The following is a 16,895-nucleotide window of genomic DNA, read 5'->3' as shown; positions in this document are numbered from 1 at the left end:
TGCATTCAAAGTGGTACAGCGGTTTTCGCTTATAAGCATTTAAGCATTGTAGATTCATTCAGATAGACAGAAAAACTGGTGTTGCCCTCGACCTAAAGCTCTGTAGTGAGGGGGAGGGGAGGAGTGGCGGGAGAGGGGGGAGGGCTCTGGGTTGACTTTGACCACTTGGCGTTCTTTAACATTCACCCAAAGCACGTTACACGAGTGCTTTTACATTGCGCCCCAATTGCAATGCAGCAACCTGCGACCGCATTCTGCAGCATCACAACGTCAAAGTCGCTGCCATGCCGCGGCTTGGGGTGTCTGGATGAACGCCACGAGAGTCTGAAAGAGTTTATTCATTGCTCGCTTAGTACAAGGGTGCCGGCCCGTCAAGAAAGCGCTATCTTCTTCTCTTTGCACCAAGCACGCATCACCTTGCTGATGGACTCCGCCTGGGAGTGACTCTCGGACTTGAGCATCTCCACGATCTCACGCAGGCAATCCCTGCGTTCGTGAAAGCAACGCTTGTCATAGGCCTGCTTGAAGACTAAAAACGTAACAAGACTTGTACATATACACTATCGTCGTCTCTTATATATTGCTGACCACTTAATCCTCCCGTCTTCTTTGAAGCCCAACGCTCCTAGAAAGTGGACACTCCCTATAGGCATATCTGGTTCAATCTCTTGGCATACCATTACAACGTGCAGAGTCGTTACCGGGCTTTTTTTATTGCGATAGCAATTATATGGACACTTCAACCGGATTTCTGCCGTCGGCGTCGCCGTCGCCGTCGCCGTGAGGTTCCGTATAGATAAAATCTTCACCGCGCGCCGTATGCCCGAGCGCAAGCGTGCTGGGACGCGCGCTATCACGGAGAGCGAACGCACTCAATCCCCCACGCGCAAGCAACGAAACGGGAAGCCAGCGCCGGAGGGAGCGGGGGGGGGGGGGGGGGGCACTTCTACTGTGCCAACAACCGCGCTCGTCGCTCGCCGCACCGTCTCTTATCTCTCCCACGCGCAAGCAAGGAAGCGGGAAGCCAGCGCTGGAGGAAGCGGGGGGGGGGGGGGGGGGGGGGGAGGCGCACTTTTCTTCTGCCAACAACCGCGCTCGTCGCTCGCCGCACCGTCTCTTATCCCCACACGGCTCTGTTGAAGCGATAGACCGCACTTGCCTTCGCCCGCAGCGGCGTATGCTTGCTGCCAGCGTTTTGACAGTCGTTGTCTGCAGTCATTCAGTGTGATCTCTTCATGTTTGTTTGTGCGCGCTCACACCACGCTTGTTCATTCAGTTAGTAATAGTCGGGTCACATTTTCCAACGCACGCTACACATGTAATGCTGCCCGGATCGGCAGTGCAGCACTACAGGTGCGTCCCTTCGCACGCGCTGCCCACGGGAAGCGCTTCTCATCAAAACCACCCTTTCACACGCGCCTTCTCGTGGTCATCGAGTCTCTCTTCATGTCGGTCTACTTACGCCGCAGCGCACCTGCTTACTTAATCAGCTCATGTTTACTACAATTCATATTGCTACCAAAGCCGCTCACCTTACTTCGTATGACATTGCTGTGTTGCTATCGCATTCATTGCTTCGCCCTTAGGGCGAAACTGTGACATTTTTTTTTTTCAGCACACGCATGCTTCATGCTGTAGCGCATATTTGCTCGCGTATGTTTTTGCCCTCAGGCAGCCAGCTCGTGCCTAAATAGCAAAGCACTCCCCTTCGCGTTATCACACAGATTTTCCCTCCTGATTTCTTTCTTGCTGTTTTTGGAAATCTCCAGGATTTGCGTTTCTAAGACGTCTCTGCGACGTGAAGACACCTCGTATCGACAAAAACAGGTAAGAAAAGCCTTTATATGTACGGTTTCGTCAGAATTTGAATCAGGCTTAAGATGGCCACTGTCTACTCAGCTGCCTACATTGCCGTCTACGATGAGTATCGGAATTAGAGAAGACAGTTGGTGTGGTTCGTGCTTAATCAAATGCTTGAGGCATTGTGAACTAGCGCAACAAGGACGTCGGCCGACAACGAGAAGTACACAGAACGCGCCACGGAACAGCGTTGTGTTCTGTGTGCTCCTCGTTGTCGTCCTACGCTTTTTTTTCTTCTTTTTTTTTCCTTTTTTTACAACGAAGCTGTTTATGGATAGGGTTCCATGGATTTTTCCTCTGCGTGAACGAAAGCTCAGATTCCGCGTGAACGCGCTCATGGCACTACTCCCACGTTCATCGTCGTGTTCTTCCACAGCTGGATCGTCGGCGTCCCTCAGATATGCATTTTCAGTTGATTAGTTATCAACAGGCACTGTTTTTAAGATAAGTAGACTCCCAGGTAGATAATAAAGGTTTCTCAAAGAATTGCCGCTGTGCGACCCGCGTCGGCCAAGTCTACATTTGAACCGCCCTCTCTTTGTCGGCGTTCCAAGCGCTTGCGTATCTAGTTTCCTTTCCTTCCGCTTTTCCGGGGTGGCGGTACCGTGGAAACGTCACGCGTGTCTCGTTTCCGCCGCCCGCTCCTCGGGGCGGCGGTCCCGTCGTCCACACGAATGTATATAAAAAACCACACAGACAAGTTGCCGTTCTCGATCTTGAATTTCACTTTCTTCTGTCGTAATGGGGAGGTCGCGTACAGTCCGAACTGCCGAGGAGCAACGTGCCTACGTGCTAAACAGCTTCGCTTGTCATCCATCTTCACAGAATGGAATGTCTAATGACTTTCTTATATTTTTTTTTTCGCGCTACTTGATAATGTCTAGAGTATTGCATCGCAGCCATACTCACGGCTCTCCCTTCCCAGCGATCACTCTCTGGAAGGTGCCCACGCAGGCCCCCCTCTTGCCCTCCCAGTATTCCGGGTTGGCGTCCATCTTCTCCAGCAGGTCGAAACCTCGCGCAGCGTACAGGAAGTGGCCCATCTGCGATATCCAACCGCGGTGCTCAAGGACAGCCGTCATTTATTTATTTATTTATTTATTTATTTATTTATTTATTTATTTATTTATTTATTTATTTATTTATTCACTGCAGTATCCTCAGGGCTCGATTGGCGCTAAAAAGAGGATGAAACTACCGCTGTGGCTAAGTGGATATGGCTTTGCGCTGCGATGTGATTATGAGGCACGCCGTAGTATGGGTGCTCCCGAATAGTTTTGACAACTTGCATTTATTTAACGTGCGCCCAACGCCCGGTACACGGGAGTTCTTCCTCTTCGCCGCTACGCCACCACGGCGAGTGCTAAGCACGAGGTCTCGGGGTCGATTCCCCGCAGCGGTGGCCGCATTTCAGTGGGGTCGAAATGCAAGAACGCCCATGTACCGGGCATTGTGGGTACGTTAAAGAAGCTCTTGTGGTCGTAATTATTCTAGAATTGACCCACTTACCGCGTGCCTCATAATCCTACCGTGGTTTCGGCATGTAAAACCCAACAATTTACACTTTAATTTTAATAAGAAGTGTACGTTCACAGAGGTTGCACATACAAATTACAATGCTGTAAACAACATTATTATAACGAGGACCCTGGAATAATCTTTTTTTTATTTAGCACTACATGTTATTTATAGAAGTAGTCATGAGCGGCGGCCTTGAATGACAGCTAGTCTCTCTTCGCATATATATAATTCAGTTTAAAATTTATGGGCACGACGTTTGGGAATCTGCATCCATATGACCAAAAAGCTTTTTTACGTCACGTATGTTTTGGAATTCTTTAAACATTCACTTTTTTCTTAGACGATTTACCATGCACTCCCTATAGCAATTCATACTTCTAGGGATCTTTGTTGTGTTGTGCTATTGCATGCGAATTTCGTTTTTGTCACTGCTAATAATGACTATTGGTATTATTATTTCAATTGTAGTGCATAGACACTAATTGCCTAACAATTTGTAACTACTCCATTTCTACGATTGTTACTGATTACAATTAGCAATATTTTTATAGCGCACATGCTTACCGTTTCACATGGATTCTAACTCCTTTTTTGTATGTAGATAACATTTTGTATGTGCTTGTATTGTATGCCTTTAAGATATATATATATATACAATAACCTAGTATTTCCCAAAAAGATTACTAAAATTATAGTGTTGCATGTGATGTCGAGTCGAGGTCGGCAGAAAACCAGATGGGATGATGAAGTTACGAAATTTGCAGGCGCAAGTTGGAATACGCTAGCGCAAGACAGGGGTAATTGGAGATCGCAGGGAGAGGCCTTCGTCCTGCAGTGGACATAAAATATAGGCTGATGATGATGATGATGATGTGTACTTGCATCATGTTGCAATTCATTAGTATGTGTAGAGTATCACTCTCCTTTCTTTTTATGCTTCATAGGAGGTCGTCCTGACAATATTGACCTGTGGGACCTCTTCCTGAATTATTTTACCACTTAATGAATCCCAAATCTGAATCAGGCGACGGCGCCAGAAAGGTGGTTCCATTCTTAGGAAGTCATGGCTATAAATGAAACCACAGAACAGGCTCGTTGTGCAAAACAGAATCACAACTCTATACTGGTGATCAGTCACTGATAGCAAATACGACGGTTGTGACAAAACTTCGCACCTAAACAACATGTTTCAGAAAGAAATGTAATAGACACAGACATAGTTTTCTTTTTTTCTTGTTTTGGAGAGGAAAAAGTTCACGTCTCCGTCTCTTCCATGGAATTTTTTTTGTCGAACAGAATGAAAAAAAAATTAAAGGACATTTTGTAAATTCCAAAGTGTGTTCGGCGAAAGCCTGTGCCCATTCGACTGACTACCGCCGCATGCGCATTCGCTCATTCTTCTTCTGGCATTTGGTATCGGGGGAATCCACATTCTTGGGGTGCTTCTCCGAACCGCTTGACGTGGAATAATCACCGGGCCGCTTGGGAGCCATCCGACTAACTCGACTGCTGCAACGAGACGTCTGACGAAGGAGCGTTGTCGTGCGCGCCGCTGTGCCATCACGTGATTGCTGAGAGAGTGTAAGGGGGAGAGGCCCAGGCTGGCACCGTTCCAGGGTATGCACGAACGGATGGTCGGACGCCGCCGCTCTACAATCACGTGATTGCAGAGAGAGTGTGAGGGAGAGGCCACAGCTGGCACCGTTCCAGGGCACGGACGGACGGTTGGACACCGCCGCTGTGCCATCACGTGATTGCTGAGAGAGTGCAAGGGGGAGACGCCACAGCTGTGGTGGCGCAACTGTTGCTATACGCTGCTGTGCCATCACGTGATTGCTCAGAGAGTGTGAGGGGGAGAGGCCACAGCTGGCACCGTTCCAGGGCACGGACAGACGGTCGGACACCACCACTCTGCCATCGCGTGATTGCTGAGAGAGTGCAAGGGGGAGAGGCCACAGCTGTGGCCGCGCAACTGTTGCTATGCGCCGCTGTGCCATCACGTGATTGTTGAGAGAGTGTGAGGGGGAGGGGCCACAGCTGCCACCGTTCCAGGGCACGGACGGACGGACGGTCGGACGCCGAGAGTCTGAGCCATTAAAGGTTTTCGCCTTAATATTCCATCAAGAAAGAGGGTTTATTGTTTTACATCACAGGATATATGTTGCAAGTTTACAGTTGCAGAAATTAAGGAGGGCAGAGATAAATGAGCCTTGTAAAAGAGCAACCATAGGTACACGAATCGAGTTTTCACTGAGACATCGGCTAAACTTCAGAGGCAAATTTCGTTGATCTGTTCGTTTAGCCTTTCATATTTAAAAATTGGGCGTGCGGAGCGTTGTGCGGCTAGATATTCTAGCGAGATATCGAATGTAGCGTGTTGTTGAATAATAAGTTCACCGCGCTATTTGGGGCCGCTCACCCAGGCATCTCTTATGTATCCTACAAAGACGACGTACAGCACCTCTAACTATCGATGTTTTCGCGCCGTTACGATTATCGTGTAAGAACACAACGTCACTTCTACGTGAAGAGATACCGTTCGTCTGCGCATTATTTTAGGACATTATAAAAGAATATTGGCGCGGGGGGCAAATAAAAGTGTGTAGTTCACAAGCTGCCATATCGTACCTTGAGCTTTAGGATGATTTATTTCTCGCATGTAACATCTCTTTCCTTTTTGCATTTTTTTTTGCTTGTGTATGCGCCTACATGGAGACACTCAATGATGACCTTATGCAGTAGGTTGTGCAGGCGAAATTGCCAAATTTTTTTTTCAATCAACCTATGTTTGCAATATGCGACACGTGACGCCTAAGTACACAAATGTTTATAGTGCAGTTTGTGAGGCCTTCTAGAAGGCTTCATAAAGTAATTTTGCTTACTGCTGTGCGAATCGAGTTTACAAGGGTAAAAAAGCAAGCCAGATTGAATAACAGCACTAAAAGCACACAAGAGTAACTCGACAATAATCACTCTAATACAAGAGCCGGTGTAGTTGACTGTTTTTCTCCTGTCTTCAGGGGACATTGAATGAAGAATAGCGCAAGCAAGCCGGTACTGCATTTTGTAGTCCGTACGAATCAACTCAGCTCACAATATTACTTGCAATACCATTTTAAACGCAGTTAGTGCTAGAGCCTTCTAGTCTGGCAAGAATGTCTTAATATGGTGATGACTATAGTCAAGCTAGTACAAGCGTTTGATTCGTAAAGTAACCTTCAGGTTGCTGGAGGAAACAACATTTTGAAGTAGCTCCTGCATATTGCGTCACGTGACAGCTTTATGTACACTATTCGTCCTCGTCCACAACTTCACCGCCTACATATAGGATACACACAAGTAAAATGTTTTCTACCACACCAGCTAATCAAATTCATAAGCCGCAGACAACATACAGCTCGGATCTCGACGCGCTAACCACTGTGCCAATGCGGTTTGCGATTTGCGGGGGTTTTACCCACCGCACAAGCTCTGACAGCGGTGGCGTCTACGCACGTAGTTTGAAGGCCACGAGAAGACAACTTGGAGCACTAAAGCTATGTTGGGTGATTCGGAGAGAAATTGTTCTGGAATAGGTGGCGTCATACGTTGCGAGTACATGGTGTCTTTTCAATGAATACCTTTAGAGAAATAGCACAAAACTTGGTGATTTCCTTTGCAATGTTGAGACGTTGAGATTCCTGATGCTGATTCAGAGCCTGATTCTGAATCACGAATGCTTAGCACAGCACAACATACAGACGCAGTCCGCACCTTGTAGCAGTCATTCGCCAGCAGTTGGAGCAGACTGAAGGACTCGCTGGAGGTGTCCATGCTCTGGTAAAGTTCCCACGCCTGCTGGGGCTTGCCGTTCATGATGTCTGCGAGAGAGCATAATCGCTGTGAAGGGAAGGCAACGCTACGCGGAGCACTCTGCGTCAATTTTGGTGGCGTGTTCGCGAATGTGCACAAGGCGTCATGCGCTCCACAGACGCGAGGACCTGTGGCTAGACTTCGCTCCGCGAGAAGCCTGTACACACAGCGCACAAAGTTCGTACACTGCGATACTGTCCACAGCGCACAAATGATGCCGCAATTATTGAGCAGGCATAAATGTCGTATTCGGACAGATGGAACGTTGTAATGGAAAAAAGCAGGCAAGTTTGCATTCGGTCGTGCAAAGCGTAGGCACAGCGAAACTGTCGATCCTCAAGTCTTACTGCAGTGGCTGCTACTGCTAGGTATTAACTTGGTTTAACTACACATGTAGGAAGTTATTCTCGAGCGATAATTTCGGAGGTACCTTGCCTTTCGTGACATTTCGCATGACTAGCGCTGGACGCGTCGGCGCCTACGAGCGACAGCCTTCCTGGTATGCCACAAACACAAGCAGGCTAACAAATGTTGGCACAGTGCCAAGAACGCTGTTGCTTGCTGACGCCAAACGCGTTCGAGGCTAGCCGCTCGATATCAATCGGCCAGCTGCGCTGTGTCTTGGGCTTTGTGCGGCCTAGTGCAAGCTTTCGCCTTGTTTTTTTTTTCTTCTGGCTCAGCGCACCGCGGAGAGAAGAGAGGCGGGGGTCTGGAAGGCAGGGTACTGGCGAGGAGGAGACCGCGTGCACATGCGCCACGTCACCCTCCTCCACCCTCCTGGCTGCAATGGCTACGGCGCGACAGTTTCTTGATACGAACCATAAATTACGGCTTGCTCAATGCTATGGTGTTTGGCTGCTGAGCACGAGGTCGCGGGATTGAGTCCCGGCCACGGCGGCCGCATTTCGATGGGGACGAAATGCGAAAACACCCGTGTACTTAGATTTAGGTGCACGGTGAAGAACCCCAGGTGGTCCAAATTTCCGGAGTCCCCCACTACGGCGTGCCTCATAATCAGATCGTGGTTTTGGCACGTAAAACCTCATAATTTATTTTTGAACGGCTTGCTTAAACAGCTTCGCTGTTAAAAGAGGTCGTGAGGTCGACCGAAGGAAAGTCGGAGTTATGCGGTGTCCGTTTCCGACCAGTCCCGGCAAAACGAACACTGCACAGAGGATAACGAAGAAGCTGTTCGGCCCAGCTTCGATTCCTGCACACAGAAGTGTCAATAGCAGAACTGGTCTAGTTACACACGGCACTTATTTGAAATTCGCTGTGCTTTTTTTTACGAATACGTGAAATTTCTACTGACATTGGATTACTTCTTTTAGGCCTTCATTTCTAATGAGCACAGTGAGAAAACTTAAAAATAAGAAATAAAAATGAAGTTCTGCATCAGGCTTTAAAGCCAGTATCTCATCATCGAAAACACTCCAATTCAAAAACCGGAACTAGTGGGCGCAGAAAGCGTTCAGAATCAGCATGTTACTTCTAACTTTGTATACTTCTGGAAAACGCGCCTGTGTGCACTCACCGGTAACACAGTCGCTGTCGTGTGAGCGATGTAGCTATTCCCACAAGCCTATCGATTTAGTTGGACATATAAAGAAAAAAGCATTCAGGTCCAATAGCGGACGAGCCGACTGGACGCACACAAGCACGTCACCTCGCTTCTTCCGTGTTCTCGATTGCGCTTGAAGATTTCCTTTTTTCATACTTCCTCAAGATTCGCAAAAGAGCTATGCATTGACTCACAGCATCGGGTCAGCCAGCTCTGGTAGATGTAGCTTGACTTTATCTTGTCACTCTGAATCATCAGGAACACCTGCAGCGGCCATACGAGAAGCAGGCACCAGTTAATAAGAAGAACATAACCTTCCAAAAAGGGCCTCTGGAACTTTGAACCACTTTTAGGCTTCCAGCGCTCGATAAGTACCATCAGCATGAATTGAAACGGGAACGAGAAACAAGCAGATCACTCACCATTCTATGGAAGTGAGACATGCCTGTTGCCTTATTCTATGGAATAAGACATGCCTCCGTAGCCTGTTTCTAAGCATGGTGCGTATGCTTTAGAGAGTGAATTAGGCCATGGTTACAAATGTGGCGAGCTTAAGGCCAAATCCACTACGCTTTTCGTTAGTAGGTCTTGTTGGCCGTTGGTTGGTCGCACTGGCTAATTTGTCCAACATCGCAGTTGGTTCGCACCCGCACGTGCGAATAATTTTAGTAGAAGAACGACTTTTCTCTTTTGTGAATACCGGCCTCTGAATCACATGAACTAACGGACTCTGAAGTAACCAGAAAATGCACACCGGTCGCTGAAAATTCGCCAGCTATGTGCGCGAAAGGAGGGTCGAGTGGCTTGTTGACTCTTATGCTTCATTTTCTTTCTGCTCATCGTGTGTTATCTGCTGTTTTACCCGTCACTGACGCTGTTGCTATCACATCTTGTCTTTTATTTGCTTTAGTCTTAGGCATGGAAAACACGTTATAGGTGTGCGTAAGACCGAGTCAAACGGATCCACAGTTATAATACGCAACATTTTGTATGTACGCGAGAGTCTTTGTTGTTCGCCTCTAAGGCCATGGGACCATTCGTTACTAGCGGCCATTCCATGTGTCAGCCCCCAACTAGCCTGTCAATGTCATTGTTGTTGTTCTTTTCCTTGTTTTTTTATATATATACCAAGTACCCTTCGTAATTTAGTGCACTTTCCCGTTTGTTGTTAGTGTTCTGGAAGTGATGCAGCATGCCGTGACCTAATAATTACAATGAATGATACGTTTGCAACCCTACAAATGACCTTAAATTTTTGAAACCCGGCTTCATTTGTTTTATAACAGGATAGCCATTTGGCTGTTAAATATACGGTGAGTTCTAATTATGGCCAGCGTAGGAGAGAGTCTACGTAATCAACTAAGGAGACAGCCGAGACAGCTTCGAGGCCAAGCAATGAAACGCGTTTCGAACCGCTTGGTATACGTATAGAAGACGCTTCTGCGACGTGACGCCACGTCGCAGCGACAAGTAAAAGTTGAGAGAAGCTCGCATTATTTCTGTACTTTAACTCTCTGCGTCGGCGAACTTATGAAAAACAAGACGTGATTTTACATTAATAGCATGACAAAGCATGTCTATCTATAAGTTTTCTTGTGCGCAGAAGGCTTTCCCATCGATTTTGCAAGCGTCCTTCTCAACCGCCATTTTGTTTGAACAGTAAAGTAGCCTAAATCGTTTTCGACTTCGATGCTGTATTCGCGAAGCTGTCTACTTTCACGTCTTCGTGAGAACTTGAACGAGACTTAAGATGGCCGCTGTCCGCTTAACCGTCTATTTTGCCGCCTATGGCGAGTATCGGAACACAGCCATAAAAATGACCTAAAAGCACATTCTCACCGATATTAGCGACACTAAAGCAGCGTGCACCATCTATTTAGATTTGGCCTATTTAATACTACATTTTGCTTATCGAGCAGCCAGGGCACATGTCGTCCTGACTTCGGCGCCCACAATAACCTGTAATTCAATAACGTATTCCAACATTGTAATAGAAATCTTAGCAACAAATGTGTCACTGAGTTACTTAGTGCTATTATTCGCGGCTAGCTTGCCACTTACAGACGCACTGCAGTTTTATTTATTTATTTATTTATTTATTTATTTATTTATTTATTTATTTATTTATTTATTTATTTATTTATTTATTTATTTATTTATTTATTTATTTTTACATACTGCAGCCCTGTTAGGGCTATGGCAGGAGTGGGGAATTATACAGTTGTAGAGCGTACACAAATTGCAAATATAAGCAGCACGAAGCAAGAACAAACAACACAAAAGATAAATCAATAACAGTCAAGCCTAAGCAAGAAATCGTCCAAAGGAAGGGAACGAATGGCACCAGGCAGAGAGTTCCAATAATCAATGGTTAAAGGGAAAAAGCTATATTTAAACGCATCTGTTCGTGACCGATAAAGTACAATATTAAGATGGTGATATCTCCTAGATGAGGAAGGTTCCATAAATTTTATGTATTTGCTAAGGCAAGAATTGTTCGATGAGTTAATTAGTGAATGCAATAGCTTTAGGGATTTTATGTTGCGACGGATGCTGAGAGTTGTTAGATTTAACTGTGAAAGTTTAGAAGACGGAGAAAAGTTGCTGTCATAACGACGGTAGATAAACCGGATAGCTTTTTTCTGGACCATTTCCAATTTCATGGTGTCTGATTTCTTATGCGGATTCCATACCACACAAGCATACTCCATAAGTGGCCGGATAACTGATTTGTAAGCGACTACTTTAGTATTTAAAGGAGCTGTGCGCAAAGTACGCCGTAAGTAGCCCAGCTTCTTAAGTGCTTTGTTGCAAATATAATTTATATGATGAGACCATGACATGTTATTAGTAAAATAAAGACCCAAGTATTTATATTCGGACACTCTTTCCAGTGCGCAACCATTAAATGCATAAGAAAATGTGGATGGAAACAAACGCCTACAGAATGACATGTACACGGATTTCTTGAAATTTATAGTCATTTGCCAGGTTTTACACCATTGGCAGAAATAGTCAAAAGAATCATTAAGAAGAATATGATCTTTAGGTGAGTTTATAGTTTGATAAAGCACGCAGTCGTCCGCGTATAAGCGTATGTTGACAGGTATGCTGGAAGGTAAATCATTAATATACAGCAAAAAGAGTAAGGGTCCCAGGACAGAACCCTGCGGCACACCGGAAGTTACGTCAACAGCGGAAGAGTTGGTGTTCCTGAAACGAACGCTTTGTAAACGGTCACTGAGAAAACGAGTGATCCAGTTAACAAGAGAGGAATTGTTAAATATCGAGTCAAGCTTGCATAAAAGTGTGGAGTGGGTAACTGTATCAAAAGCTTTCGAGAGGTCGATAAAGATGGAATCAATTTGGTAACCTAAATCAAGTGTACTGACAATGTCGTGACTAAATTCTATCAATTGAGTAATAGTACTGTAACCACGCCGAAAACCGTGTTGAAAGTTAGATAAAATATTGTTATTAGCAAGGTAGTCAGAAATATGCCTATGTAGTATGTGCTCCAACATTTTGCAGGAGTACGATGTTAGAGAGATCGGCCTGTAATTTGACAGATACTGTTTGTCGCCAGATTTATATAACGGAATAACTATTGCTGTTTTCCACGACGAAGGAACTGTGCTAGTTGATAGTGATTTCTTGAATATAAGCGTTAGGTAGCGACAACACCAAAGAGAATAACGACGCAGAAAAGTATTGGAAATCTCATCTGGGCCGCATCTCTTTTTCATGTCAAGGTTCAAGATCATGTTAAGAACAGAGACAAAGGCATCTTCAATAGAAGGATACACATCACTGCTGTAAGCAGGAATTTCGAGGTTGTCTATCGTGAAAACAGATTGAAAATGCGCGTTAAATGCGGTGGCGATTACCTTAGGATCACTAGAGGAGACATTGTTAACCGTAAATGTATTGCTAGAACTTACGTTAGGAAATATTGTGGTCCAGAATTTTCTAGGGTTACTGTGCAATAAGTTAGTTAAGTTAACATTATAGTAAAAATCACTGGCTTTATTTGCCTTGGTGCGATATTCATCCTTAAGAATAAGAAACTGTGCTGTAGCATGGATGTCACCCGCACGCTTTAGGCGTCTCAGTCTGGAAATGCGGCGAAACATGTGAAGTAATTCTCTAGTCATACAAGGGACCGTTGGGTTTTGTTTCTTAGTTTACAGAGGAACAAAGCTTCGGATGCACTGGAGGACAATGTGATGAAAAAACCAGACTAATGCTCCCCCCCCCCCCCAAAAAAAAAAAAACAGGAAACATTTCAAATGTAAGTTTTCAGTTCACAGCGCAGCTATGAAGTGAACATTTCGTGAGAGAGTGCCTCTTACATTTTCGAATGGCTCACAAAACAAAGCAAGAGTCATTCCAAGTCGGGCACGTTCTTCAAACACAAGTCTAGTGGCAGAAGCAATAGCCTCAATGCACCTAGCTACCTCATGGAAATGCCAGTTGACAAGAACTTCAGAGGCGTTTCGTTTATTTCGACAATAACCAATATTTCAGGCATTTTACCAACAGCTACCTAGTACCGATTGCATGTCCCAACAACGTTTGAAAGATATCAGCGTTGACACAACTGTTTTCGGAAACTTCCGTAGGCAGTAGCGCAAAATGGTAATGACGCGCTGGGAGCAATCGAGCGTAGCATGTGACATATAGCGGCCGTCGAGTTGCACCAGACAAAAACAATCACTTTAAATGGCGGTATTTTGTTATACGCAGGGCATGGTACTGCACGCAGACAGTGTGCATCATGGAAACAACTTTATTGAAACTTTTTTTTTAAGCTACATCTCGTCATTGAAACAGGTGTCAAGCTTGTACATTGCTTCGTTTTTTTCTTCGTTTGCTTATTCAGCGTGTAGACCAAAGACTTACCTCTTCGGCCTCCTTGAAATTTCGCGTAGCGGCCTTTGCCTGGGCATAGTTGAAGTTGAATGTGTCGTCGTTGTAGAAGTAACTCTGCAAGTTCACATTCAAGAAAACAAAAGCTCCAGTTGGATAAGTCTACTCGGATAAGTCTACTCATATAGAAGTGTTCGCAGGTAATCACGTGCGATGTGTTAGGGCCCAGCACCATAGACAGAGATTCAGGCCAAAGTAATACGGACACTGTAGGACCGGGATAACATAAATATTGTATACTATTACTTCTTGTTGTTTTCGCCTTTTCCCGCTTCGTCAATGATTAGAGTGACACTTCGCGTACTTTATCACCAGAGTTTGTGAGTGGTGTTCATACGAAAGAGATAATACCGAGAAATAGCAATCCTGAGATCCATCATCATCAGCAGCAGCAGCCTATTTTATGTCCACTGCAGGACGAAGGCCTCTCCCTGCAATCTCCAATTACCCGTGTCTTGCGCTGGCGTATTCCAACTTGCGCCTGCAAATTTCCTAACTTTATCATCCCATCTGGTTTTCTGCCGACCCTGACTGCGCTTCCCTTCTCTTGGTATCCATTCTGTAACCCTAATGGTCCACCGGTCATCTATCCTACGCATTACATGGCCTGCCCAGCTCCATTTCTTCCGCTTAATGTCAACTAGAATGTTTCAGCGCACTGTAAATCCTGCACTTGTCAGCCGAGATTTCATGATGTAAAGATTCTGGGTAGAAGCGGAAGGTAGAGCGCTTCCCTGACTGAATCACTGAGCCGACTGAGCATAGCGCTACGGTGAATCCATTTCGCTTTGTCGTTTTTGCAGCCAAACACACTCCGCGTCTATGGAGACCGTCGGCAGCGCAGGACACTGCTAATGCGGCGTCGGTCGACAACTTGAATTCGCCTCGAGAGTGCGTATGAAGGGCATGGTAATAAATAATTCCTGTATGTGCACTTCCGTGCAGGCCGAATCACCACCAGCAGGCACAATTCACTGGAATGCTTGCACTAAGGCGTTTGTCTGGTTCAAAGTATTACTGCGGGAACTTAAACGCCGTCAGTCAAGTCACCGTCGATCGCGAACGGGATGGTGACACATCAGTTATGTAAGATATAGTGATTTTAGTGCGCTAAGTGATTCCAAGTTTGTAACATCACGTCGCCTAAACTCGCGATGAAGCGCATCCTTTTGCTGTAGGTGAATGGGAGGAGATAGAGGTGGAACCTTCATGATTCGAATGACAGCTGGACTTGGTGGCTAGACGGGCTGTCAACGGGTGTTTACTTACGTTTGGGAGGAGTGGTCTAATGGTTTATTATCGAAGAGCAGACAACACGCTCGCGTACAGCGTAGCGATGCGTGGCCGAGGCAAATGTGTGGGGGCGGAGACGGCGGACATATTAACGCAGACGCGAAGAGTGCCTGTAGTTGCGAGTCCAGTCAGTGCAGAGGTTGGCGAGGTAGCAGGAAACTCTTGTTTATGTGTATATAATACAGAATGTATTCCGCATAGGTGGAACGTACACCTGTGAGCAAAAGTATAGGGACCACAGGGTTGCCGAAAAAACTGAATTTCTTCGTAATTAACAAGCATAAACTGGAATTGACGAGTACACTGAAAAGTTCCTAATGCCAAGTTTGGACTGCAGTCCTCAATTTCAAGTTGCGTTCACAGGCAGAGAAAAAAACGGCTTTATCGCGCAACCCGTGGTCCGTATACTTTTTCTCACGGGTGTACATACAAGGCACTCGAATTCCCCGGTCAAATAGTCCGGGTCATCACTGGGCGGTGGCCGAAGCCCATTCAGCAGGTTTGCGCAACCGTGCTTGTCCCTAAATACAGCGGCAGAAAGGCAACACTGACGGGCACCCCGAGCGCAATGGAACGAGCAGCCACGCCTCATTGCGTCAACCCTGTTGCGGCTTAGCGCAATCATTATCCCCGCGTTGCAGTCACTTTTGTCCAATAAGTAATTGACATCGGCCACACTACGATTGGAAAGCTTCAAAACGCCAACACCTACTACTCCCAAATGGCAAAAATTCCTGGAGAAGAGGTTTGAATATTATTTCATTATATCCAATCATTAATCGAAACCTTTAAAAAGTGCATTACCCTAATCCAGCAGAAAATGCAAAAAGCACGTCACATATAGCGCAAAGAGTACCATCTTCCAACATCTGCCACTTTGTTTTTGGTTGGCCATATTCGTGCGCTGATTCTTTCAATGCTCCCGATGCTTCGCGAGCCCAAGCACATCAAATACATCAGAGTAGTCAGGGTTCAACTGCGGAATGTTCACGCCTCCTTATAGGCCGGAGCTCTTATTTGCATTTGCTTTGTTTCGCATCCTGCAAAAAAAAAAAGGTCACGTAAAAAATGTGCAGATATCACGCACTGTGGCAATCGATGTTAGGCGAAGCATTTTGCGGGCAGGTGGCTATACAAAATTGCTTGCGGTTCCGCAAAGCTTTACCAGGACAAGCAACACGTGTGTGTATATCGCGTAGTTTTGTGTGTGCGATGCGAGCGTGCGTGTATGTAATGACAGCAGCAAGAGGAGGACCACGTTGACGACGGTCGACTGACGGCGACCCCATGATTTATACTGAGGCCGTTCGACGTGAGTTCATACGTGGCAGATTGTTGTGTTCTGCATGGGTACTAAACTGGCGTTCGCGAGAGAAACACGAATTGCGACATATTCTGGGACTAAGCGTTATACAATCGTGCATAGGTATGGTTGCGTCTTCTGGTGTATTTTAAAATGACGATGACATTTGTACTCCGGCGAAGAAATTGTAAAGCATACTCAATATAGGCTTATAATGAAGGTGATGGACCATCGCGCAGTTTGAGCGTGGTCTTGGGTGCTACGAGGAAAGTACTGAAGAATGTGGGCCAATCCCGGAGATAATGTAGTCTAACAGATCTCAGAAAGCGCGACCTGTGGTCGCTTGGTGACATGGGGCGCACGCACCGAACAACTCAAAGAGCTAGTCGACTTTGGCACGAATGTGTGCGACTGTGGTCTAGTTATCATAATGAACGAAATGGTGTACGTAATAAGTATCACGCAAGAAATCGTGGCCTAGTGGGTAGAGCATTGGGTTGCTGCTGTTCTCGAAGGCGTCGGTTCGGTTCCACTATCGGTTATGCATGTTTTATTACAGAGGTCCGAATTATGGCG

The 16,895-nt window shown here is 45.9% G+C and overlaps 1 protein-coding gene across 1 annotated transcript in view; it reads right to left on the bottom strand.

The window, feature by feature from the left end:
• Nucleotides 1-325: 325 nt before the first annotated feature.
• Nucleotides 326-16,895, bottom strand: part of LOC119453784 (intraflagellar transport protein 56) — an 85,600-nt gene continuing 69,030 nt past the window's right edge. The window contains exons 12-16 of the mRNA XM_037715839.2: nt 13,697-13,780; nt 8,989-9,058; nt 7,135-7,241; nt 2,770-2,903; nt 326-486 (exon numbers count right to left, since the gene is read on the bottom strand). Of these exons, the coding sequence (XP_037571767.1) occupies nt 372-486; nt 2,770-2,903; nt 7,135-7,241; nt 8,989-9,058; nt 13,697-13,780 (510 nt within the window). The 3' untranslated portion in view covers nt 326-371. The remainder of the gene's footprint in view (nt 487-2,769; nt 2,904-7,134; nt 7,242-8,988; nt 9,059-13,696; nt 13,781-16,895) is intronic.

Source organism: Dermacentor silvarum, chromosome 5, assembly GCF_013339745.2.
Source record: "Dermacentor silvarum isolate Dsil-2018 chromosome 5, BIME_Dsil_1.4, whole genome shotgun sequence".
NCBI classification, from domain to species: domain Eukaryota; kingdom Metazoa; phylum Arthropoda; class Arachnida; order Ixodida; family Ixodidae; genus Dermacentor; species Dermacentor silvarum.
The sequence above is the reverse complement of the archived record's forward strand: the minus strand, read 5'-3'. Positions and strand labels throughout refer to the sequence as shown.